At 41.8% G+C, this 26,798-nt stretch overlaps 1 protein-coding gene across 4 annotated transcripts in view; it reads right to left on the bottom strand.

The window, feature by feature from the left end:
- dbn1 (drebrin 1) overlaps positions 1-26,798 on the bottom strand; it is a 205,521-nt gene that overhangs the window by 30,349 nt on the left and 148,374 nt on the right. For all 4 annotated transcript variants that reach the window (XM_060836657.1, XM_060836658.1, XM_060836659.1 and 1 more), the window contains exons 3-10: positions 24,073-24,185; positions 20,831-20,905; positions 19,805-19,954; positions 18,524-18,601; positions 10,237-10,388; positions 7,316-7,379; positions 4,484-4,567; positions 2,805-2,919 (exon numbers count right to left, since the gene is read on the bottom strand). In XM_060836657.1, coding sequence (XP_060692640.1) covers positions 2,805-2,919; positions 4,484-4,567; positions 7,316-7,379; positions 10,237-10,388; positions 18,524-18,601; positions 19,805-19,954; positions 20,831-20,905; positions 24,073-24,185 — 831 coding nt within the window. The remainder of the gene's footprint in view (positions 1-2,804; positions 2,920-4,483; positions 4,568-7,315; positions 7,380-10,236; positions 10,389-18,523; positions 18,602-19,804; positions 19,955-20,830; positions 20,906-24,072; positions 24,186-26,798) is intronic.

Here is a 26,798-nt window from a genome sequence, read left to right as displayed (position 1 = left end):
TAAAGTCTCACCTGCTCCAGAGAGGTGTTTGGATTTTGGAGGTGCTTGGATTTTGGAGGCACTTAGATTAAAAATGTTTGCCGTGTAATTCCTCAATTGTTTTATGGAGTCAAAACAGGGGGATGTGATGGCAGAGTGGTATGGCTGCTGGATTAGTAATCCAGGGATCTGGTAATGTTTTAAGGGGCCCCGATTATCAGTGGTAGTGTCCCTAACCCTGGTCTAGGTTCAGGCTGCACCTGCTCCAATGGCAAGTCATAACACCACTGAACAGGTTGATTAAAAATACCTATATTTGCAACTAATTAACTTTGTAGGTGGATGCAGTGTGATAACTGCACTGGAATAGGCTGGCTCAAGAAATGAATAGTTTGGGACAAACCTTCAGCAGCACCAGCAACACGATGATATAGATAAATGATCCCATATCTGACTCTGTTTGAAGTCCTAGCCTTTGCAATGTTCAGTATGTGCAGGCATGTCTTTGTATGATGAATGATTTGGAGTGATATCTCTCGAAATGAACTGAATTAGTTGGAGACTGGTTTCTTTCATGCTGGAGACCTCAGGGGAGGGTGAGAATGACCGGGATTCGCTTGCTGAAGATGGTTACAAATGCTTCAACCTTGGAGTTCCCTTTTTGCTGTGCACTAGGCATTAATTTCGGATGTAAACATCCAGGAGACCTCCTGCTGTGGTTGGTGTTTGATTGTGCACCACCATTCATGACTGGATGCATGAGGAGTACAAACATCTGATTTAATTCAGGGATCTTTTATCTACATCATCCTTCTGCTAGTTCCTAACATTCCTGTGTTGTAGCTTCACCAAATTGGCACTGCCTTCTTAGGAATGCCTAATACTGCTCTTGGCATGATCTCCGAAACTGCTGATTGAACTAAGGTTCATCTCTTGTCTTGATGCTGATAGAATGACTGATGGACCATGCCATGAGGTTGCAGATTGTGATGGAATTAAATTCTGTTGCTGTTGATGGCCCACAGTGCCTTGTGGATGCTCAGTTTTGAGCTGCTGGATCTGTTATGATTCTTTACCACTTTAACTCAATAGTTTTGCTAAACAATACAGTGGTGTCCTTAATATCAAAATGGGAGTTGGTCTTCACAAGAACTGTCTGGTGCTCATCTCAGTAAAAGGTGGTAAAACTGGTCAGTTATGGAGGATGAAAGCAGTTATGTAAATATTTGTTAGCGTTCAGAGAATCCTGCACTTCTGACCGCAGCAATGAGAAGGCGAGCATCATAGCACAAAGCTGAAAGGAACACCTAGGGAAGATGGTGTTAGAATGAATCTGAAGAGTGCAACATTCCTGGAAGAAACATTGGGAGTTCAACGGAGCTGATACTGGGACTAGTGACAGGAGAAGTTATAAGGAACTGAACGGTTGTTTAACAAATCTCTTTTTCAGTATTTTCACTCAACCACCCTCTATAACTGGACCTCCTGAAAAAAGCTTTGTGCAGCTTCAATCAAAAAGAGTGCATTGATTGGCTTTAACTCACCAACATTGTTTTCTAGCTGATTGTTCAAATATCAAATTCCTTTCTATGTTTAGTTGGGGAGATATGATCATGAAACAGAACAATCAGTGTAACCCCTCCTCACAAACCCTCTCCACCAGCCAGCCAGAAAAGCACAGGAGAGGTTTGACCTCAGTTAGATTTAATGACATCATGAAGCATTTAGTACCCCATTTCTTTGCATGGTCTAGACATTATTTTCTCTCCAAGTATCTCCATTAATCTAGGCAATAATTCAGAAATATAACTTTGTTTGATGAAAAGATAAATACTCAGATATCTAAACATTTGGAGTAATGAATGGTATGGATAGCATCTGCAGAGAGTGCTGTCTGAGTTCTGTTTCCACTCCAGACCATGCACCTCTACAGCAAGAAGCTATTTATACAGTGGAGCCCTGTTTCTTGGAAAATTCAACTGGTTAATTATACTGAAGAAACATCTTAATTTACAATGACATTTTGGGGAGAATATCTCCAGGAACACTCAATATGAAGACATTTTGGGTGGCTCAAATATTGGTGGACTCTCTGCCTGAATAACATTCAACACATCTATTAGTGACTCAACCTCAACCAATGGCTATCCAACACAACTAGGCACTGCTCAACCCACTACATTTATATCACCAGATACAACTGAATACAACCACACCCCACTCCTGGTTACCTTCCCTGAGATAACCCACTCCTGGGTCCTTCCCAAACACATCATCTGTTTATCAGCAGGCTTTCTCATGTGCATTTTCAAAAACATCTAATCCAGTCACAATTCCCTCCCAACTATTCAGCCTAGAAGCCTTCATAGTGCTAAATAATTCCAGCCCAAGTCATTCACCATGATTAATTTATTAATTCCATTCCATGCATTGGTTATTTAATGTGATCTCCACCAATTAAACAGGTTGATCTAATCAAGTGTTGTTCTGTGCCACCCATTGAATATTTATTACCTGCTATGATCAGGTACGTTGTGAAAAAGCTCAGTTAGAAGAGGGTTAATGTTTTACCAGCAGCTCACATGAGGCTGCTGCAGTCACATCTTGCAGTTAATGACTTATTATGAACATTTCCACAAGCCTGTAAGAAGGCTGTCCCAGTTTATTTACACTGAAGTATGAGATGGATTTGATGACAAAAAGAGAGGCAGAATCATTAACTCTGCCCTTTAGATGGAAGGAATTTTCATGGAGAATGAGAGGCTGCAGGGGAAAGAAGGGGTGGGAGGTGTTGAAATGGGAACAAAAATAAAAGACATTCCTACCAGGTCTTTGGCCTGAAAAAGGTACAGTTTCAAAACTTGTTGTCATGGCTCGTTCGCGTTGCTTAAAGAATTCCCGAGGATTTCCATCCCGCAGTGCAATGAGAGCTGCAGCTTCCTGATTCCAGGAGGAAATGTGAGAAAAACAAGACATGTCAATGTGAAGAGACAGCCGTTACCTTTAAAACTGATCCAGTTTGTTTTTAGATGTGACTCTGAAGTTAAATTTGAATTTTGCTTTGCTTAACCAGCTTTCCAAATTTTGTTCATAACTTTCATTGACATCTCTTCTTAAGACTTCATTATCTGAAAGTCAAACCTGATTATCCAAACCAAATGTTCTATAGCATGTTTTAAGGCAATGGTGCCATAATGTTTGTACATATGGCGAGGGGGTGGTTGAAATACCTTATGACAGTAACAACACAATGCCATTGTCTTCCCAATGAACGAACTGCTATCAAAAGTGGAACAGATACCTTTAAGACATGCAGTTTTGTTATCCCATCATTAATGGATAGGAAAAAAACAGTAATTCTATTATATTTCATTTAACTCCCAACGCTTGTAGCTTCTCATTGATTTTTACATATACTTTAATTTATTTTCTATACTTCTGTCTTAAACCCCTGGAAAGCTTATTGACCGTAACTAATAGAAATGGCTTTTTCTTTGACATATGGAGTTGGATTGAAGGGGGCACTGTGCACAGCTAAAAGGTCAGAGGAATCCACCTGTGAACCCAATACTGGGGTCAGCAGTATGCAGTTGGAGGTGGCCCCTCTCAGTGGCTGTGCAGTGCCAGCAGTGAGACTGGAGGTGGTGGGACCAGACCCTAACCTGCAAGGCTAAAGCTTCTGACCCCCTCTGATTGTATCCTCAAGTGACCCCCTCACCCACGTTCAGAAGGCATGGATAAATGGTTGGCATAAGTCTTAAGAGATATCTCAAATCACTGAGATAGGGATTCGAACATTAGGACCTAATCTACAATTACAGGGGAAAGGTATTTTATCACTCGAGTGAGTGAAAGCTTTACGCTTGTGTCACATGATTACTCAGGAGTTACTCAGTCCTCACACCATGAGATTAATAATATCCCCTAGCTTAACGGAATATCCTCGCCATGCATGAAGGTTACATGTTTGATATTCACGCACAAGTAAGACATTCACAGGGAAGGCAATGGGAATGGAGAGAATTCCTTATTCTGATGCCATTTGGCATCTTAGTGTCTGGCTAATTTCCATCAACAGCACAGCTTTGGCACAGAAGATATACTTTGTTACTACAGTACACGAAAGCCATGCAACCTCAGGGACACAAATGCAAACTTTCCCAAGGCTGGAGCCACTGAAAAAGCACTTGACCCCCTTCCTGCTTAATACCTGGCGTTGGTTTGCCTGTTTCTCTCAGTGTTAAGTCCTGACTTTTTCAGAGATAACAACAGAGAAAGAGATTCACACAAGCAGCACCTGTTTTTGTACTGGGGTAGATTCCATCCCAAATTCTGCCCCGTCTACCTGAATAACAATGTCCAAGTTTTAGCCAGGTCTGCGAGTTCCTGCCCGATGATCCTGCAGTAACATTATCTGTCACTGAGTTACCGTTTGGAACACCCAAGATGGTTATATTTCTGCCTATCCTAGACCAGCATACATTGAGCTCTATGAAAGGCTTACGGCTGCTTTCTCTGCAGAATCACTGATCTTGGATCCTTTGTTCTCTTCGTCCTCATTCTCCTCCATTCCCTCCCTCTGCACATCCTATTTAAAAATAAAGGTGGTTAGAATTAGGCATATTTGTGATTGATCCAGCACAGGCTCACATTGAGCTCAACTGCTGTCACTTTAAACTGGGATGGAGAGGGACAACAGAGGCAAGGCTTAGTTACCACATCTATGTGGCACAGAATAAAACATGCTAAAAACCATAAAACATTGAACATTTGATGTAAATCTATTAATTATTTTATAAATGAAAAATGTAACAAAGCGAATAGATCAGGTTGGGGACAGTGGAAGATCTAAAAGCAGCAAAAGCGAGCAAGCAAGTGGCTGAAAGGCCTGACTAACTGCAGCTGGGAGGTCTACACCAGTGATAAACCACGGTATTGTATTTACCCAAAACTAAGTTACCCAGAGATTGTCTACGTTGGTTAACAAGATTAGTAGTTTCAAGGTAGAGGTTTCCTGACTGAGGCAACACTAATGTCATCAAGAGAATGTGAAATATTTCAACACGAATCGTGAATAAAATCAGTCACAACTTGATTGAAAACAGGACTGGAACATCACCACAGCAACACCATGGTCTATCCTGAGACATATGGAACACATATCTGAAGGTTTTAAGGGAGTGCCAGACATGGTGGTGGAGATGGATACAATTGCAACGTTAAAGAGGCATTTTGACAGATATATAAATAGGCAAAGAATAGAGGGATACGGACCGCATAGAAGCAAAAGGCTTTTGGTTTAGAAAGGCATCATGTGTTAGCACAACCTTGGTGGGCTGAAGGGCCTGTTTCTATTCTGTACCGCTCATCATTCTAAAGGCTAGGGCTGAGCCCAAAACAATTCTGAACACAACATGTTTAGGAAAGGTAAGATAGGGAAGAAAGGAAGATGGAACCCTTATTGATCATGGGAGAAGATTACAGTCCTGAGGAAAGGTGATGTTCTAGGAGTGTCAAATACTGTATGTATTTAGTTAACATTAAGGGAAAATACATTACACTATTGGACACATTACACAGGCCACCATTCAGGAGCCAAGAGAAATAAAAGGATTAAAATAAATTTGCAGGAAATTACTCTGTAGTCTTTGCAATTCTCTGTAGTGATAATAGGGGACTTTAATTATGCTAATGTAAATGAGATTATAATATTGTAAACAGCACAAATAGAGAACAGTTATGAAGTACAAGAATAACAAAATTACAATGACCTTTGTAAAGCAATTGGAGTATTGTGTCAAATTTGGGGGAGCATATTTAGGATGTGAAGACTTTAGAGAGGGTGCAGCAAGGATTTACATGAACAATTCCAAATAGATCTCCAATACATCGATAGATAGAAGAAGCTGGAGTTGTTCTCCTTCGAAAAACAGAAGGTTGAGAAAAGAAAATGGATGGAGACATTCAGAGTAGATAGAGAGAAAGTGTTTTCATTAGCGAGGAGGTTATACAATCAGATTGAAGAACAGCAAAATACCAAAGGCAGTAATAAAGTTTATATGGACAGGTGGTTAGGATTTGAAATGCACAGCCTGACAGTGTTACACGTGTGACTTTCAAAAGCAATTGAATAAGCATCTGAGGAAAACAAATTGCTGAGTTATTAGGAATGAATGAGAAAGGGACTAGCTTAGGTACAGTTGCAGAAAGCCAGCAAGTGTATGATGGGACAATGCTGCAACCATTTGAGCATTCTATGATCTGTTCTCTTGATGGGTTTCCCTCCAACCAAGGGTTCCTTGACCAATGGGTAACCAAGGAGGAATTTGTTATTTAGAGTCAATACAAACTCTACAAAGCAACAACTTGAAAAGGAACTCCTTTCCTAATTCCGAAGGGTGGCTGTCTCAACACCCCCAGAAGAGTTCAATAAGGCAGCTCATTACCCCCTTCTCCATGGCAATTATGGATGTGCGGTAATTGCTAACCCAATCAGTGATAGCTATGTCTCATGAACACATTTTTAAAAAAATGTGCTTCTGTTTAGCATTGAGAGCATTATAACTGTTTAAAGTACTGGTGAATGCATGCTGTCAGCTCACATTCATATTTATTCAAAATATCTCAAGGTAGGTAGCACTTTCCAATAAGTCAAAGAACTAGAGAGTGTGAAAGACCAGCATAATGAATTTTACAGAACACCATGTTACATCCTTCTGTTCTTTGAATGATTGCATATTGTAAATTAAGTTAAAAGCAATACAGAAACAAAGTGGAGAACCTGTTATAGAACTAAGTGGAGGGGATTTTCCCTTGTGTTTCTCTGTCTAACTTGGTCCATGAACTTTTATTCGATCAACACAGCTCCATATTCTAAAATTTATTCCTTAAAGCTATTAAGCGAGTTAATACAGAACAAGCAGTACTTATTCTGTAGGTGAGGTGGTGTTAGGATGCTAAAAAAATTGGAGTACAAAGTCCTTCATACCTCTGTGTGCAAGATCTTTCCAAAACCCCAAAACACAGGGCACCAGAAGGGTCAAGAAGTTTTACTGGAATGAGTTGACACTTGTTCACACTCTACAAAACTCTGCTAAAAGTCTGTAACAACAGGAATGTAGTGGAGGCAGTGGTGGAATCTAGTGTTTTATTAATGCCTCTGGTAGGTACAAGTCAGTCAACACAGAGTTACACTTACTGGGGGACTCCGGTTAATGAACCAGTTAAGCAATCTCTTTTTTGCTCCAAGGGGCAGTTCCAATGAAATGCCAGCCAGTCATCAGTAGGTAATTGGTATATATTAATATCTATAAGGAGAACTAAAGGCCTCACTGACCCAGGTGTTGTTCTGTTTTGATGGACATTTGATTTCATCAACTTCCAGGTTTTGCAGTTTCTTCCTAAAATTAAAAAAAATACAAATAGTGAAATTAAAAGGCAATATCACAGATAAGATTGGAAGGAGAAAATGACAGCATTAAATTGAGCATCTTCCCACTTAGGAAGGCAATAGCCTAGTGGCATTATTGCTAGACTGTTAATCCAGAGACCCAGGTACAAATCCTGCCACGGCAGATGGTGGAATTTGAATTCAACAAAAATTTGGAATTAAGAGTCTAATGATGACCATGAATCCATTCCTGATTGCTGGAAAAACCCATCTGGGTCACTAATGCCCTTCAGGGAAGGAAACTGCCATCCTTACCTGGTCTGGCCTCCATGTGACTCCAGTTCCACAGCAATGGGGCTGACCTTTATCTGCCCCCTGGGCAATAAATGCTGGTTTAGCCAGTGACGCCCTCATCCCGCAGACAAAAAAAACTCCATGCAAACCTGCTTCACACAATCACCTGATGAAGGAGCGTTGCTCTGAAAGCTAGTGCTTCCAATTAAACCTGTTGGACTATAACCTGGTGTTGTGTGATTTTTAACTTTGTACACCCCAGTCCAACACTGACATCTCCAAATCATGCTTAAACAGATGTGTAATACTGACAGTGAGCTCAGAAGCAGCCACTTTCATGTTGCTGACAGCCGATAATTCCAATTTCAGTCTTGCCCTGGTAAAACTGAATATAAGAAAAAAACTATCCCACAACAGGTGGATTAACAGTATTAAACTCCATGAAAATTGGGCAAATATAATGTGAAAATTCATTTCTTCATCATTACCTCCTATTCACTAACATGGAAGCTGGGGATAACAAACAGCACAATAACAATGGGAAAGCATTCAAGGATCACAAAGCGAATTGTCAGAAGACAGACCATACACGCTAAGTAAAAAGTATTTCCACATACTTATGCTTACAGTCCTGGCCTTATAACACATTGCATTGCTATTAAACTTTAAACAGAAACAGAAAAGACTGTAGCTTCAACAGCATAACAGGAAAATAGTTCACTTCTTATAAAGGACACGAGCTAAAATGTCAACATTGGTATGTCACTAACTTAAGGGAACACCAACTTGTAAACGTGCATACTGTGTGTCAACCAGTCACACTTCTCTCATGTACTTGCTATGATCCCAGCTAATGTTAGTACTGGACAAGTCAAGTCCCAGAATGAAAACTGGCCTGCTATATCATTTTGTTTCCTAATTTAAAATGATGGCCTTTCACTGAAACTTGAGCATACAAGGGTGAAGACTTTGCTTCAACAATAAATACCAGCTCATGCTCACCTTCTCAAGGGGCAATCAGAAATGAGCAATTAATGCTGGCCCAGCCAGTGATGCCCACAATTGAAAAATGAAGCAGAGGTTTATTAGCAAATAAATAAAACCAAACGATCTAACTGTAACACAGATTGAAAGATTGCAAAATATACACCCAAAAGAAAGTTCCATCCGTTGCCCAACATCATTGTTATTCCGTGAGATCAGCCATGACAAAGTGTCTTTGTTCAGCAATACGCAAGGTGGCTGAACGACTGAATGACTATTTATATATTCAAGAAAATAGACCTTCTTGCGAAATGCCACATGACAAGGTGGGATCATTGTCCTTAGGAAATGCACAAGAGGAGATCTGATTGAGCTGCTGAAAATCATCAGATGTTTAGTGGTTTAAACGAATAGGAACCATTTCTACTGGCTGAAGGATTGATCATCAGACGGCACAGATTTGAAGTGATTGATTAAAGTACAAGAGGAGAAATGAGGTGAAATAATTTTATGTATTGGTAGTTAGATTTAGAAAGCACTACCTGAAAGGAGAGTGGATATCAATTCAATAACAGCCTGAATAATATCCAAAGGAGAAAATATTTCTCACATAAGGAGAAAGGGACAGACAATGGAATTAATTGGATGGCTCTTCAAAAAAGCAGGGACGCTCTCAATGGGCCAAATGGTCTCCTTCTGTACTGTAGTATTATTTTATTATAAATGTTATTATACAAATTAATCCTTGTGGAAAACTGAAATGTAATATAACAAAGGGAATGGCACTACGATGGTCCAAAGCCAGTGTGGTGAGCAGCAAGTCAGAGCAGCTGACAGACTGCTTTCTCAACGATATGCTCCCTTGAAAAGTGCTCGACTGCAGCAGGATGGATTGCTTAATAACTGGAATAAATCTGGGACAGACACTGGGGAAAATGTAAGACCATCTTCAATAAAACTCTCCTTCCAAGTGTTTTACTATCAGGTAAGTGATGTCTAGCCTCTGCTTGGCATCACCCATAGACTGGAGTGATTACCTGAACCACTGCCCAATTGAGATCCCACATTTATCACACCTTGGAAATGAAAATACACACAAAAAGTAAAAGGGAATAAAGAATTCTTCACAGTTGGAAATACAGATTTATCCAGATAGACAGCTGAAATCACTCAGGAGCTTAGCATTTCATCTAGACAATAAAGAAAAATTGTAATTTCAAAGTGAGTGTTTTATCATTCATTCTATCTGGTTTAGGAAGAAAACATTAGTAACAGTTTAGCCTTGGGTGATGGCACAAAGCTCACAATGGATGAACAAGGATTGTGTCACTCTCTCAAACAGTCTTTAATCATTCCATGCTGTCATTCTTTTACATTTCAAAAACACTGATTGCAATCATTCTTATGGAACAAGAGCTCTAAATGCCATTTTGGACCTATTTTACTGTACAAAAGGGCTTAAACATTGATTAACATTGGGAAACTAGACATCTGTGCAGCCACTCAGCATTCCCCTGGAGTGCGTGGTGTAAGAAGCAAATTTCCAATAATTACTGCTCCATCCACTGCTCCCCAAATGTCAGGCATACCTTTCTTCCTCTATCTGTTTCTCTCGTTCTCGGTATCTTTGCTCTCTGTTTTCTTGTTCTTTCTTCTCTTGCTCCATCCTCTCTTTCTCAAATTTTTCTCTTTCCTCAATCAGTTTCTTACGTTCCTCTTCTTTCCTCAGCTCCTCTTCTCTCTAAAGCATAGAGCACATGTTAGACTGGAATGGACACAGTTCTGACAGACAATAATACTTGAACATTGCACTCTTCAAGGAAGGAGAGAGCAGCCTGGACCTTTAGTGAGTGAGGTGCATTATCTGTATTCATATATTGTTGAAGGTTGCATTTACTTTTGCAGCTAGACAATTGGAATAGTTTGCAGGACCTGTCTCTGATCTCTCACCTAGACTGGCAGGAGAAATTAAACAATGGCACACAAACAGAGCAATTATCATTCACAGCGAAGGCACATTTACTTTTATTTCCCAAATGTCTGAAAGGCTTTGGACATGCCATTGTAATCCCATAATCCAAGTGGAGGAGGAGATATTATCAAAATGGAAATATATTCAAGCTAGTTTGAGCTCAAAAGTAGAAAACAAATTTTAGTGACTAGTTAGAAATGTGAAAGACGGAAAGATGCCATTTGATATCCATGATTTCAATACCATGGAGGAATATTAGATGCAAGCAACAAAGGAAAGTCACAATGCAAATGAGAGAGAATATAGATGGTTAATGGACATGAACACATAGGTAAAGGTGGACAACTAGAGAGAAGTGACTGACAGATGACAGCCATTAGTTTCCATAGTGAAACTGTGGTTACTTTACATTTTAACAATGAGGTACGTGAGACAAAGAGAGAGACAGCTGCTCCAGGATTCCCATCTGCCAATAAACTATGTCACAGCCATTATTAGACCATAAGACAAAGGAGCAGAAATTAGGCCGTTCAGCCCATCAAGTCTGCTCTGCCATTCAGTCATGGTTGAAAGGTTTCTCAACAACATTCTCCTGCTTTCTCCCCGTAACCCTTGATCCCCTTTCCAATCAAGAACCTAAATATCTCAGCCTTAAATAACTCAATGACCTGGCCTCCACAGCTTTCTGTGGCAATGAATTCCATAGATTCCCCACTCTCTGGCTGAAGAAGTCTCTCCTTATCTCCGTTCTAAAGGGTGTCCTCTTTACTCTAAGGCTGTGCCCTCGGGTCCTAGTCTTTACTATCAACGGAAGCATCTTCCCAACATCCGCTCTGTCCAGGCCATTTAGTAAGCTGTATGTTTCAATTAGATCCCCCCCCTCATCCTTCTAAACTCCATCAAGTATAGGCAGAGTCCTCAAATGTTCCTTACATGTTAAGTTGTTCATTTCTAGAATCATTCTCGTGAACGTCCTCTGAACACGGTCCAGGGCCAATACATCTGTCCTGAGATATTGGACCCAAAACTGTGCACAATACTCCAAAAGTGGTCTGACCAGAGCCTTATAGAGCCTCAGAAATACATCATAGCATTTATTTTGAGAGGACTTGAATATAAAAGCAATCATTGCATTTGCCTTCCTAACTATTGACTCAACCTGCAAGCTTACCCGGAGTGAAACCTGGACTAGAACTCCTAAGTCTCTTTGAATTTCAGACTTCTGAGGTATCTCCCCATTTAGAAAATAATCAATGTCTCTATTCTTCCTACCAAAGTACATGGCCTCCTACTTTCCCACATTATACTCTATCTGCCACTTCTTTGCCCACTCTTCTAACCAGTCCAAATTATTCCGCAGTCTGTTGCTCTACTGATCATTTTATCATCTACAAACATAGCCAGAATGCCCTTCACCTAGATCGTTAATATATAAAATGAAAAATTGTGTTCCCAACTAAGTCTTGTGGACCACCACTTGTCACCGGTTGTCACCCTGAGAAGGACCCTTTTATCACTACTCTACATTCTGCCAGAAAGCCAAGCTTTGATCCATGTTAGCAGCTTGCCCTGTAACACCATGAGCCCATATGGTACGCAGTAGCTTCTTGTGTACACCTCAAAGGCCTTCTTGAAGTCCAAGTAGATAACATCCATTGGTTCTCCTTGGTCTAATTTAGAATAGAACATTACAGCACAGTACAGGCCCTTTGGCCCTCCATGTTACACCGACCAGTGAAACCAATCTGAAGCACATCTAACCAACACTATTCCATTCTCATCCAGATATCTATCCAAAGACCATTTAAAAGCTCTTAATGTTGATGAGTCTACTATTGTTGCAGGCAGTGTGTTCCACATCCCTACTACTCTCTGAGTAAAGAAACTACCTCTGATGTCGGTCCTATATCTATCACCACTCTATTTAAAGCTATGTCCCCTCATGCTAGCCATCACCATCCGAGGCAAAAGGCTCTCACTGTCCCTCTGATTATCTTATATGTCTCAATTAAGTCATCTCTCAACCTTCTTCTATCCAAAAAAAATCCTCAAGTCCCTCAGCCTTTCCTCGTAAGACCTCCTCTCTATATCAGGCAACATCCTGGTAAATCTCCTCTGAACCCTGTCCAAAGCTTCCACATCCTTCCTATAATGCAGTGACCAGAACTGTAAGCAATACGCCAAGTGTGGCTGCAACAAAGTTTTGTACAGCTGCAGCATGACCTCACGGCTCCGAAACCCAATCCCTCTACCAATAAAAGCTCACACACCGTATGCCTTCTTAACAACCCTAACAATCTGGGTGGCAACTTTCAAGGATCTAGGTACCTGGACACCGAGATCCTTCTGCTCATCTACACTACCGAGAATCTTACCATTAGCCCTGTACTCTGCATTCCTGCTACTCCTTCCAAAGTGAATCACTTCACACTTTTCTACATTAAACTCCATTTGCCATGTCTCTAATTGGCATGGGGGTGGCACAGTGGCTCAGTGGTTAGCACTGCTGCCTCATAGCACCAGGGTCCCAGGTTCAATTCCAGCCTCGGGTGACTGTCTGTGTGGAGTTTGCACGTTCTCCCCGTGTCTGTGAGGGTTTCCTCCGGGTGTTCTGGTTTCCTCCCACAGTCCAAAGATGTGCAAGTCAGGTGAATTGGCCATACTAAATTGCCCGTAGTGATAGGAGTATTAGTCAGAGAGAAGTGGGTCTGGGTGGGTTACTCTTTGGAGGGTCAGTGTGGACTGGTTGGGCCAAAGAGCCTGTTTCCACACTGTAGGGAAACCAATCTAAACTAATCAACTTATTCCTCGCTAGGTGATTATAAATCCTATCTCTCACAACACTTTACCAACAACTGAAGTAAGTCAATACTAAACAGGGTTGTCTCTACTCTCCTTCTCGAGCAAAGGGACAACATTTGCTATCCTCCAAGTCTTCTGGCACTATTCCTGTAGAGAATGGCGTCATAAAGGTCAAAGCCAAAGGCAATCTCCTCCCTCGCATCCCAGAGAATCCTAGGATAAATCCCATCAGGCCCACAGGATTTATCTATTTTTACACTTTACAGAATTGCTAACATCTCCTCTTTATGTTCCTCAATCCCATCTAGTTTAGTAGCCTGCATCTCAGTATTCTCCTTGACAACATTGTCTTTTTCCTGTGTGAATACTGATGAAAAGTATTCATTGCGCGCTTCCCCTATCTTCTCTGACTCCACGCACAACTTTCCACTACTACACTTGATTGGCCCTAATCTTACTCTTTTCATTCTTTTATTCCTGAAATACCTGTAAAAAGCCTTAGGGTTTTCCTTGATCCTACCTATCAATGACTTCTCATGTCCCCCCCGGTTCTTCTTAGCTCTCCTTTTAGGTCTTTCTGGGCTAACTTGTAACTCGCAAATGCCCTGAGCCATCACATCTCATCCTAACATAAGCCTTCTTCTGTCTCTTGACAAGAGAATTTCCTCATTACTTTCTCAAAAAGTTCTAGCAAATTTGTTAGGCATTACCAATCCTTGATGAAACCATGCTGACTCTGCCCTACTTTACCACACACTTCCAAGTATTCAGAAAGCTCATCCTTCATGAAGGACTCCAGGATCTTATGCACGACTGAGGTTAGGCTAATTGGAGTATCATTTTCAGTCTTACTCCCTTTTTAAATAGGATTTTCAAGGCCTCTGGGACTCCCCCGGACTGTAGTGATTCTTTAAAGATTATCACTAATGCTTTCACTATCTCTTCAGCTACCTCCCTTAGAACTCTGGGGTGTAGTTCATCTGGTCCAGGTGATTTATCCACCTTCACGCCATTCGGTTTTCTATCATCTTCTCCTTGATGATAGCCACCTTACTCAGCTCTGCCACCCTCACTCTCTTGAATTTTTGGGAAATTACTCGTGTCTTCCACTGTGAAGACTGACGTGAAGCAATTGTTCAGTTCCTCAGCCATTTCTTTGTTCTCCACTACTATCTCTCCAGTGTCATTTTCCAGCAGCCCAATATTCACTTTTGCCTCTATTTTCTTATATCCAAAGAAAGTCTTACAGTCTTCCTTTATATTACTGGCTAGCTTATGCTGAGATTTAATCTGCTCTCTCCCGATTTCTTTTTTTGTTGCCCTCTGTTGGTCTTTGTAAGCTTCTTCACTACTTTTACGCTGTCCCTGACTTCCCTCGTCAGCCACGGTTGCCTCATTCTCCCTGCTCCATGTTTCTTTTTCCTCGGGATGAACCTCTGTTGTGTCTCCTAAATTACTCCTGCCATTGCTGTTCCACTGTCTTTCCTGCTAGGCTCTTCACCCAGTCAGTTCTAGACAACTCTTCCCTCGTGCCTCTGTAGTTGCCTTTATTCTATCTTTTCTCTCTCAAACTGCAGAGCGAGTTTGATCATATTTTGATCACTGCCTCCTAAGGGTTTCTTCACCTTAAGCTGCCTTATCAAGTTTGCTTCTTTGCACAACACTAAATCAAGTATTGACTTCAGTAAGGCATTAGATAAGGTTCCCCATGGTAGGCTGATGGAAAAAGTTAAGCATGGGGTTCAGGGTGTACTAGCTAGATGGATAGAGAACGGGCTGGGCAATAGGAGACAGAAAGTAGTAGTGGAAGGGAGTTTCTCAAAATGGAGACCTGTGGCCAGTGATGTTCCACAGGGATCCGTGCGGAGATCACTGTTGTTTGTGACATACATAAATGATTTGGAGGAAGGTATAGGTGGCCTGATGAGTGGGTTTTCAGATGACACTAAGATTGTTGGAGTAGCAGGTGGCGAAGGGGACCACTAGAGAATATGGCAGAATATAGATAGATTGGAGAGCTGGGCAGAGAATGGCAGATGGAGTTCAATCTGGGCAAATGCGCGGTGATACATTTTGGAAGATCCAATTCAAGAGCGAACTAAATGGTAAATGGAAAAGCCCTGGCAAAACCTGATGTACAGAGAGATCTGGGTGTTCAGGTCCATTGTACCCTGAAAGTGGCAACACAGGTCTATAGAGTGGTCAAGAAGTCATACGGCATGCTTTCCTCATCAGATGAGGTATTGAGTACAAGAATTGGCAGGTCATGTTACAGTTGCATAGGACTTTGGTTTAGCTATGTTCGGAATACTGTGTACAGCTCTGGTTGCCATATTACCAAACAGATGTGGATGTTTTGGAGAGGGTGCAGAGGAGGTTCACCAGGATGTTGCCTTGAATGGAAGGTGCTAGCTATGAAGAAAGGTTGAGTAGATTGGGATTATTTTCATTAGAAAGACAGAGGTTGAATGGGGACCTGATTGAGGTCTACAAAATCATGAGGGGTATAGACAGGGTGGATAGCAAGAAGCTTTTTCCCAGAGTAGGGGACTCAGTTACTAGGGGTCACAAGTTCAAGGTGAGAGGGGACAAGGGAGAAATGCATGAATGCATACCTTTACGCAGAAGGTAGTGGGTGCCTGGAACACGTTGCCAGCAGAGGTGGTAGAGGTGGGCACGATAGTGTCATTTAAGATGTCTCTAGACAGATACATGAATGGGCAGGGAGCAGAGGGGTACAGAGCCTTAGAAAATAGGTAACAGGTTTAGATAGAGGATCTGGATTGATGCAGAATTGGAGGGCCAAAGGGCCTGTTCCTGTGCTGTCATTTTCTTTGTTCTTTGTTCTTTTACCTGTTTCCTAGTGAGCTCCACCATAAGCAGCTCCAAAAAGCCATCTTGCAGATGTTCCACCAATTCCTTTTCTTGTGAAACATGACCGACCCTGATTTTCCCAGTCCACCTGAACAGTGAAACCCCCCATGATCACTGTAACTTTGCCTTTCCTACACATCTTTTCTATCATTCCAGCTATTATATGGTGGCGAGTACATTAGTTTCTGTGTGTCTTATCTAGAGTCTGTAGAGTCTCTATCAAGACTTCTGTAGAATCTTGTCTCAGAACACCTTGCCAAGATGAGAAGTGTACCGGTGAAAGGCTTGGGAAGCAGCAACACTTCAGCGGCACACTGAAGCTGTCTTCATATACACCGATCACTTCCAGACCCTCAGTGTTTATTAGTGCAAGCAGCTGCTGACACAAGATGTTCTGATCAACCGCACATGCACAAGCCTCCAGATCCCTGCATTCAGAGAGATTTCCAACACAGTGCATGCATGGAAATTTGGACTTGTCCAAGTGTGGACTTGCATAAGTGCAAGTAAAAGTAATGTTTATGAGCAATCAACTCAGCTGAAAGATGTGTTTGTCGCATTCAAGCATGCCTTGAAACTGAAAAGGTTGGGAACCACTGCTATTTTAACATGGGATTCCCAAATAGTAGCAGCGTGCTTTAGATAGACTGCATCTCTCACACAGCAGTCAATGAGATTTACAGTGATCAATTGCTCATCCCCACTATCCAGCTGAGATCTAACACTGACTCCCAGGAAAGGGTGGTGATACCGTTGATAAGTAAACCTATGATTCTCTCTTGTGCTTAAGGAAATTGTTACTAACAAAGGGAGAAGAGTAAAGTGAAGTACAGCAAAATTTGTTTTAACTAGCACTTTATAAACCAGCTCTCGTGATAAACCAGCAGAAACCGGCTCAGTGGTTAGCACTGCTGCCTCACAGCACCAGGAACCCAGGTCCCATTCCAGCCTCAGGCGACTGTCTGTGTGGAGTTTGCACATTCTCCCCGTGTCTGCATGGATTTCCTCCGGGTGCTCTGGTTTCCTCCCACAGTCTAAAGATGTGCAGGTCAGGTGGATTGGTGAGTCTACATTGCCCCATAGCGTCCAGAGATGTGTAGGTTAGGTGACTTAGCCAGGGTAAGTGCAGAGTTAAGGGGATAGGGTAGGGGGTTGGGTCTGGATGGGATGCTCCTTGGAGAGTCAGTGTGGACTCGATGGGCAGAATGGCCTGCTTCCACATTGTACAGATTAGTGAATGTATGGATTCTATGAAATTATATCCCTCAAATACTGGAAGGTTTGCTGCATTATTCCATCCTCAATTCCTGATGAAGGGCTTTTACCCAAAACATCAATTTCCCTGCTCCTCGGATGCTGCCTGACCTGCTGCGCTTTTCCAGCACCACTCTAATCTAGACTCTGGTTTCCAGCATCTGCAGTACTTGTTTTTACCCAGCGTTATTCCATCCAATTATTACAGTTTATTTCATTTATTTACCTCAATGTAAATATACTTATTGTTCAATCAAATTGCTACATGAAAGATCAACAGTTGATTCAATTTTGAGTCAATTTCTCCTCAAATACCACGATGTCAGGGTAGTCAGCTGAGAGTGAGAGGAAGGTAAGTTTTATTTAAGGCAAAGCTGCATTATTATTTAAGTGATTCATGCTGTAAATAAAGTATAACAGTGATGTGTATACCCCACATTATGTTTCTATTACTTAAGTGTGTGGTTTTACATTGATTAATTGGAATATTTGACCAATCAGCACACTCCTGGTCCACAGATGCTGGATAATAGAAAGTTTACTGTACAAGACAAGAGGGAATGTTGGATCCACAGATGCTAACTGGTGGTCTGTGCTGTTGCTGGTTTTGTTCAAAATGACCTTAATTTTAAAATACATGAAAAGGGCTGATTGCATGGTTGAATTGATTGAGCTCACATGCAGGAAACCTGGGCGGGGCCGTGTGCCATTCCGTGGAGCGGGAATCCATGTCCCTCTGTGCTGATGCCTGCCATCCTGGCTAGGTCAGGGAAACTGCTGATTCCAATCATTCTCTGTCACTAGAATTCTAGTGACGTTTTCACATTCCTTAGACACGGAATGTTTTGCTGAAAGATCATTATGTAGGGGGAGGATAACTAAGCCTCTGTATTGCCCTTTGCTGAACTAAAATTCCTGCACAGTCGGCAAAGTCACCTATTGGTTGCTGAAGTGGTGACAGTAAGGAGCCGTACCTTCGCCTGCGCCCAGAACAATTCTCGGTTGATTCGCTTCATTTCAATAGCAGCATTTGTCTTCTGGTATGTCGTGCCCTGCACATGAACATATACATCAGAAACATCCGTTAGTATGGCAAGAAAAAACTGAAGTGCAGGAATCAGTGGGACTCCTGACTAGCTCCTTTTTGTTATTTCCAACTCAGAAGAATGAATCAATCAATTGTACCCCAAAGTGGAGAGGGATGGTTGAGGTTAACAATGAAAGGTTAAAGTGGTTCCATACTCTGTGGTTAAATTCAGGCTGAAACATGGCAATTCCATACCAGGTAAAAATGAATATTAACACAGTTCTGGCGTTTTGTGCTTTAGAATTGAACTGAATTAACTTTATAGTCACATGTACTCAAGCGAGTACAGTGAAACGTTTACAGTTGCTGCAATGCAGTACCTACTTCGGTACCTAGCTACGGATACTTAAGATCAAATTCGTAGGAAAGAAAAAGGATTAGAAAGAAGCAGTAAATAAAACACAGCTCAAGAGGCCCTGCACTGACTGTATAGAGGGAATAAATTGAATTTTACCACTTGCCCTGGAAGCAAGCTGGTAAACAAGGAATGTATAAACAAGTGTGAGACTGGGCGAGGCAGTGTCCATCAGCCCTGAACACTGTAATCTCCTCTACTGGTAACTTACAGACAACACAATAGGAATCAAGAGGCCTGTGTACCTATGGGTCAACTGAAGCACAAAAGAGGATAACTGATGGACAGTCAAAGGCCTCTTTCTACTACTGACTGGTATTTTAGAATGGCACAGTGCCCAACTGTTAAGTATATGATGATGAACTGACTGCATACTTTGGGAAGGAATGCCTCATGATTGGGTTCCCTGTGCTCCATGGACAGGCCGCAGCAGAAAGGGCCTGCAGATCACCATCCCTCCCAAACTGCCTTCGTGTGTCGACCTCACTCCCTTCCTTCTACAAGATCCATTGCAGCTTGAGTCTGGGAACAGCGGCAGTCTCTTCAGTGGCCACCATTCACGGCGGCGCTGTTGGCTCTTTGATTCAGTGACAGTTCTTCGGTGTAGGACTGTCTGTCTCTGAAAAGTGGGAGCCTCAGCCTCAACTTCACCCAGCCCCCTGTCACTCCATCATCGTGCCAATCATGGCTTCACCCACATTTACATCTTAACTTTGATTAATTTCCCTTACAGATGGGTATCAGCTCCGAAAACCACTCAGCTCTGTTCTCCGCCCTCTGCAATGAGAATCCATGTCTTTGTCCTTTACTCACCACTGGACCCAGTAAATCATCATCTTCTTTCAGGTGGAGCCGGCGCAAAACTGGGCTTGAAATATGCATCGTGCCATTGGTCAGCTTCTGACGAATAGCAGTTGAGTCTACATCCTCGGGACTGCTGGCATTCACAATGACATTTGCACCCTGTTTGGAACATAGCAGAGGGTGAAGGGCAAGACAAGGTTCAGATTAGGTACAATTGTTTGAAGCTTTTACAAGGATTTTCAAAAAACCCTCATTCCCCTATTTTCATTTCCTTTTCTCCGTCCTGTAGTAAATGTGTTGATTTTTTTCTGTACAATGCCAGGTACCCTGAAACACTTTACCGTGTAGCCATCCTTCAAATGTACACCTTAGTCTGCAAGCGTCAGTGAGCTACAGGAGTAAAAAATTGCAATTGAATCTTGACATCTCTATTCTGTGACGAACACTGCATGGTGGGTACGATCTGAAACCATAGCTGATTCTGCACTATCATATCTCTAACAATTCTTCAGCAAGCCAACTCCTGGCCGGTGACACCAATTATTACTGCTCTGATCAGTAGCTAACTTAAATTGACCAAACTTTGGCTGTAAGAGTTCCTGGTGTTTAAATAAATACTTTTTAAATTGGCCAACCATTGCTGTATCCAAAGAATCTGATCTTTTAGTTATTGAACAGCAATTTCATCTCATGATGGTGGCTAGGATTACATCTGGTAGATTGTACCAAAGATCAGAATAAGTGAGGGATTTATACACTTCACTATTCAATCAATCATTTTACTCCTGGAGTGCATGAAATGTCTTCAGACTCAAGGAGCTGATTAAGCAACAGAGTGTGGGGCAGTTGGTGAACATACTTTGATCTATCCAAAATACAGCAGCAAAAAACCATAGTGGCTAAACTTAGAAATTTGGGAGCAGTGTACCTTCGCTGATCTGGCAAATTCAATGCCAATGACCAAGCTGAACCTGGGACATGTATTTTTATGTAATGGAGAAGGATGGTCTAAAGTACCAGCAGAAACATGCTTACCTGAAAGAAGTCTGCAATTGTTGGCACATGACTAGCACATGTACATTTTCGAATATCATCAACATCTTCACCAACCTAAATAAGAAAAATACAAGGATCTCTCAAATTCTGCTTTAACCAAAATTCATAACTTCATACATTGATTAAAAGGAGTTATCCTCTGGGACTTTTCTCACCCCATTTACACTTAAAAACACTATTTTTTAAAATAACTTGCACGAGTTCAAGACATTATAGAGATGTACTGCACGTAAACAGACCTTTGTCCAATTTGTTTAAAAGGGAACTAAGGGGCAACGTTTTCACCCAGAGGGTGGTGTGTATGTGGAATGAGCTGCCAGAGGAAGTGGTGGAAGCTGAAACAATTCCAACATTTAAAAGGCATCTGGATGAGTACATGAATAGGAAGGGCTTACAGGGAAATGGGCCAAGTGCAGGCAGGTGGGTCTAAATTTACTTAGGATATCTGGTCAAAAGAGGGTTTGTTTTTGGAATTGTACAAGGAGCATCTCTTCATACCACTGCAGGGGGCAGGAGCTGCATTGTGGCTTCTCTTGGAGATTGTACGAGAAGATCAGTTCTTCACATCCAGATGTGAATTGGGAAGATAGATAAGTGTTTATCCTTATGACGGTACTGAAGCAGTTACTCAGATTTGATTGGTGTAGGGAAGCAGCTCTTTGGAAAAGGAAAATCATTTTTGTGCTCACTAACAAATCTGAGGGGACTGCTGGGCCAACTTCAGATCTCATTTCAGCAACGTGCTCATTATTAGAATGATAAATGGACAGAAAGAATTAAATGCTAATAAATAAAGTAATTAATAAAAAAGAAGAGGATACTGTAAATCTTATTCAATTCCATTTGATTGATGTAATTGCCAAATTAGGAGCGTATACATTTGAGTGTTAGGACATAGGCTCCTTCTCACAAATCTCTACATTATCAGTTTCAATTCTCAGGTATTATTTTGGGGATGGTTTCAAAATAATATTTCTAATGATGTTATGCTTTCTTTTATTGGACAGACCATTGAGTATAGGAGTTGGGAGGTCATGTTGCTGCTGTATAGACCAATTTTGGAATTCTGGTCTCCCTTGTATCAGAAAGATGTTGAGAAACTTGAAAGGGTTCAGAAAAAATTTACAAGGATGTTGGCAGGGTTGGAGAGTTTGAGCTACAGGGAGAGGCTGAACAGGCTGGGCCTGTTTTCCCTGGAAGTCAAAGGCTGAGGGGTGACCTTATAGAGGTTTATAAAATCATGAGGGGATGAATAGGGTAAATAGACAAGATCTTTTCCCTGGGGTGGGGGAGTTCAGAACTAGAAGGCATAGGTTTAGAGTGAGAGGGGAATAATGTAAAAGGAACCGAAGGGGCAGCTTTTTCACACATGCGTGTGTGGAATGAGCTGTCAGGGGAAGTAGTAGAGGCTGGTACAATTATAATATTTAAAAGGCATCTGGATGGATATATGTATAGGAAGAGTTTAGAGGGATATTGTGCAATTGCTGGCAAATGGGACTAGATTAGGTTGGGATATCTGGTCGGCATGGACGGGTTGGACCGAAAGGTCTGTGTCCGTGCTGTACATCTCTATGACTATGTGGAAGTTGATTGCATACACACTCGGGCCTACAAGAGAGAGTTAATGACAGACAGAAACTTGAAACACAATGTAAAAAAACAGGTGAGAACTACTGAAAAATGTTACTGTGTTCAATGAGAATATAGACCAAGAAATACTTTAGAACCATACACTGCTGACAGGTCCATAAATTACTGTGTTGAGAGTGTGATGCTGGAAAAGCACAGCAGGTCAGGCAGCTTCTGAGGAGCAAGAGAATCGACATTTCAGGCTTCCTGATGAAGGGCTTATGCTGAAATGTTGACTCACCTGCTCCTCGGATGCTGCCTGACCTGCTGTGCTTTTCCAGTACCACACTCTTGACTCTGATCTCCAGCAGCTGCAGTCCTCACTTTCTCCATAGGTTTATGCATAAAGATTGACTTGCACATTTTCCCACAGCAGGGGACACACTGAACACTGCTTCAAGTACAATCAGTGCCAAATCTATCGAATGGTAACTTTTAAAGCCCAACCTTTTATGTGCTTATCGCATTGCCATCGGCAGTGGCAGACTCTGTTTAAAGATTTTCTCCGGAAATAATTAATCGCAGTGGCACTGATGAAGGTCAAGACCGGTCCTAATGATCTCACAGGGTTCTGAACTATGCTACTGTTAACCCACACCAAGTGAGAGCCTCCGGAAATAAGAGAACGTTCCCATTCCCTGCCAAGTACATTACACATGAGTTTCAATGCTTGAGGGCAGGATAATTATGCCCTTGACCCAACATAAAAGGACCCTTTACTCCAATATGAAGCACATAATGATGAACCACACAGAATGTAGGCAGGAGAAATAGTCAAAAATATAAATTACGTATTTCAGCTCAACACGCCGAACAAACATGTTCATCTACTGAACAATTTGCATTTATGTAGCATACTTATAATCTAAAATGGCAAATAGTGATTCATAGAGGTATAAGGGAAAGACAAAATTTACTCCAAGCCAAAAGTACAGAGACTTTCAGAAGGGTAATCTGAAAATCTGGAGAAACCTGGTAATAAACGAGTTTTAAAGAGGACTTAAAAGAAATGAAGGAGATGGAGAGATGGTGATAGGGAGGGATTTCAAGAGCACAATATCTTGGCAGCTGAAAGCATACTGATCAAAGCTGGCATGAAAAGAGAGAGGGTGAGAGAAGACTTCCAAGTCAGAGGAATAGAGATTTGAGTGGTTGGAGGTAGGGGAGGGGTGCCGGGGAGTTGTTGCTGGGTATTGATCACGCAGCGATGTAAAAAGTTATAGAAATACAACAAGAACATAAAAGTAAGAATTTTAAATGTGATCTCACGAAGGATTAGAAGTCAATGCAAGCACAGAGCCAATGGATGAGATGGGGTTGGATAGAGAAATAACATGTGCAGTAGAAATTTGAATGGGTTGAAGTTAATAAATGGTTCACGCAGGATGCTGGCAGCAAGTAAACAGTAATGAAGCCAGGAGGTGACAAAGGGATGGAGGGGAAAGCATTGATTAGATTCTGTAACTGGTAAACTAAAACATGTGCCAGCACACCCTTCTGGATCTTGGTAAAGATGGTCTCAATTGTGCAGGTTTTGCATCTATTAACACACCACAGCAGGACCGTGAAGGAAGGGATTGTTTACTTACCCAGTTTATGAGGACATATTTCGGCAGGCCAGAGCCAGAATCCTTGATACTGCAGAATCCATACATCACACTCTGGTTGTCAAACTTTGTGGCAATTTCCTGTAGACCACCAGCTGAACAATAAGGAGGAAAGACTTGTCAGGGATGTTAAGAGCATATAACAAATGCTGTTTATATTAAAAATTGCTAAATTGCCAGCTTATAATGGACTTACTCCAGTAACACATCCTGCCTTGCAATAATATGTCATCAGTTTGACACACAATGCATCAGAAATTTGGCAAAACTGTGCATGCTTTGTGTCTGCATGACTTCTCTGTCACTTCCCTGAAGCACAGGTTGCCTCCTGAAATGTTTGTGCCATTCAATTGCCAGGTAATCAAGAACAGTCAGCGGGTGATGCCATTTTCACTCACAAAGGGCTTTATTAGCCCCTAGGAAACTGCAACCCAAGATGGGCGACACAATGGCACAGTGGTGAACACTGCTACCTCATAGCTTTGATTTCCACCTTGAGTGACTGTCTGTGTGGAGATTGCACATTCTCCCCGTGTCTGCATGGGTTTCCTCCGGGTGCTCCGGTTTCCTCCCACAGTCCAAAGATGTGCAGCCTAGGTGAATTGGCCATGCTAAATTGCCCATGGTATTCAGGAATGTGGAGATTAGGTGCATTAGTCAGGGCTAAATGCAGAGTAATAGGGTAGGGTGAGTTACCCCAAGGAGGGTCATTTGTTGGGCCTAATGGCCTGTTTCCACATTGTAGGGATTCTATGATTCTAAGACTAAACATTGTTAAATCAATCAGACTTATCTGCATTAGCTAGATAAGTTAGACTGGTGTATCTCACAGACACATTCCTACCAGGGCAAGGAGTCAGACAAAGAAACTGACTGCCACTGTGAAGATTTACAGCAAAGTCAGATGATAAAAAGCGGACGTTACAGGAGGAAGGGGCAAATGGTCAGGAAAGTAAAAGGGACATTGGAGTTGAGGCCTTCTAAAGAGCATCCCCTTTTTCTTAAATTTAGCACCTTTCCTAACAGTTACACCAGGCTTCCATAAATGAGACCCACCCCGTGTCCTCACAGAATTTGGACAGAGAGACATAACTTTGCAGTAACAATATGACATCACAGGAAAACAGGGAAGTGGCTGGTGAGTATTTCTTGTGTATCTTTTGATTGGCCAAGCAGTTTAAATCAGCAGGAAGTAAACAAAATTAAACATTTAACAATTCAATTAATGAAGTAGAATAGAGAGGGCTGGGCAGTTGATGTGTTGCGACTGTAGTGTGTGGGAGCTGCTGGATGCTAGTGTGAGCCATAGTAACCACAAACACAGCAAGTGTTGGCCATCAAGGAACTCTGGCTCACTGTCGATGAGTTGGAGCCTGAGCTGTGGACATTGCAATATAAATCAGGGAAGGGGAGAAAAACCGAGACAATGTTGTAATCATACCCCTTAGATTAATTATGTTAAATTCAGCCTGTGGTCACTGACAGAATGGTGTAATTGGGTGTATGGAGATTGAGAATTTAAATCTTTGAGGAACCTTAGCCAGTGTCCTTGTCTAACAGGTATGAGGTTCTTCCTCCTGGTGAGGCCCAGATTGCGTGGATGATGGTGCAATCCTTACAGTACAAAAAGAATTGATTCAGCCTGTCAAGTCTGCACCGACTCTCCGAAGAGCATCCCACCCCCCATTTCCCATGGCTAATCCAACCAGCCTGCACATCCCTAGGTAGGATGCTTATCAGAGGGTTGGTGTGGACTTGATGGGCCGAATTGCCTCCTTCCACACGATAGAGATTCTATAATTTTATGGCAACTGGTCCAGAGCCACAGGAATGTGGTTGATTCTTACCTGCCCTCTGGGCAATTCAGGATGGGCATTAAATAGCCAGCAACACCCTCATTCCATAAATGAATTTTTAAAAAAATTAATAAGAGATGTTGTAGTTACCGATCCTCTGGGGTAACATTGCATAACTTCAAACATAACCGGTGAGTGAGCAAATCAGGTCTCAGACCAGTGTCTTCAACTTAAACAAGGACGACTATGGAGGGTGAGAAAAGAACTGTCTACAGGCAAATGGGAATGTCAGTGACAGACATTTCAGCAAATATTTCATTTTGTTCAGTAAAGGTTTGTTTTGGTTGCAAGGGACTGGAAAAGGATGAATCACTTTTGGTTGACTAAGACAGCTAAGGAGAGTATCAAAAACTAAGACAAACAGACTGGCAAAAACGAGTGGTAGGCCACAGGAATGGGACTTTGCTCTTAGGAGCCAGCAGCAGGTGACTATAAAGAGGGATTCAATTCATGATGTTAGTAAATTGGCAAAAACATTAAAAAAAATGAAGTAGAGTAGCTCAAGTAAGTTTGGGACCCTGAGAGGATGGAAATGAATAATTAATAATGGGAAATGGTGGTGGGTAATTTAAATCAATATTTTGCATTTGGTCTTCATGGTGGAGGTTACGATATACATCCAAAAGATGGTAAGGAAGGTGCCAATAAGAGGAAAGATCCTGTCACAGTCTCAATGATGAGTAACAAAGTATTTGACAAATGAATGGGACGAAAAGCAGCCAAAACACAAGAACTCTGATAGCCCCCATCCAAGATTTGTCACAGGAAGTGGCTGCAGAGATAGTGGAGACATTGCTCAAAATATTCCAGATTCTGGGCAAGTTTCCGAGGGATTAGAAAACTATTAATGTG

Source organism: Hemiscyllium ocellatum, chromosome 16 (assembly GCF_020745735.1).
Source record: "Hemiscyllium ocellatum isolate sHemOce1 chromosome 16, sHemOce1.pat.X.cur, whole genome shotgun sequence".
In the NCBI taxonomy this organism is placed as follows: Eukaryota; Metazoa; Chordata; class Chondrichthyes; order Orectolobiformes; family Hemiscylliidae; genus Hemiscyllium; species Hemiscyllium ocellatum.
Note: the sequence above shows the minus strand (reverse complement) of the source record. Positions and strands in the feature narration are given on the sequence as shown.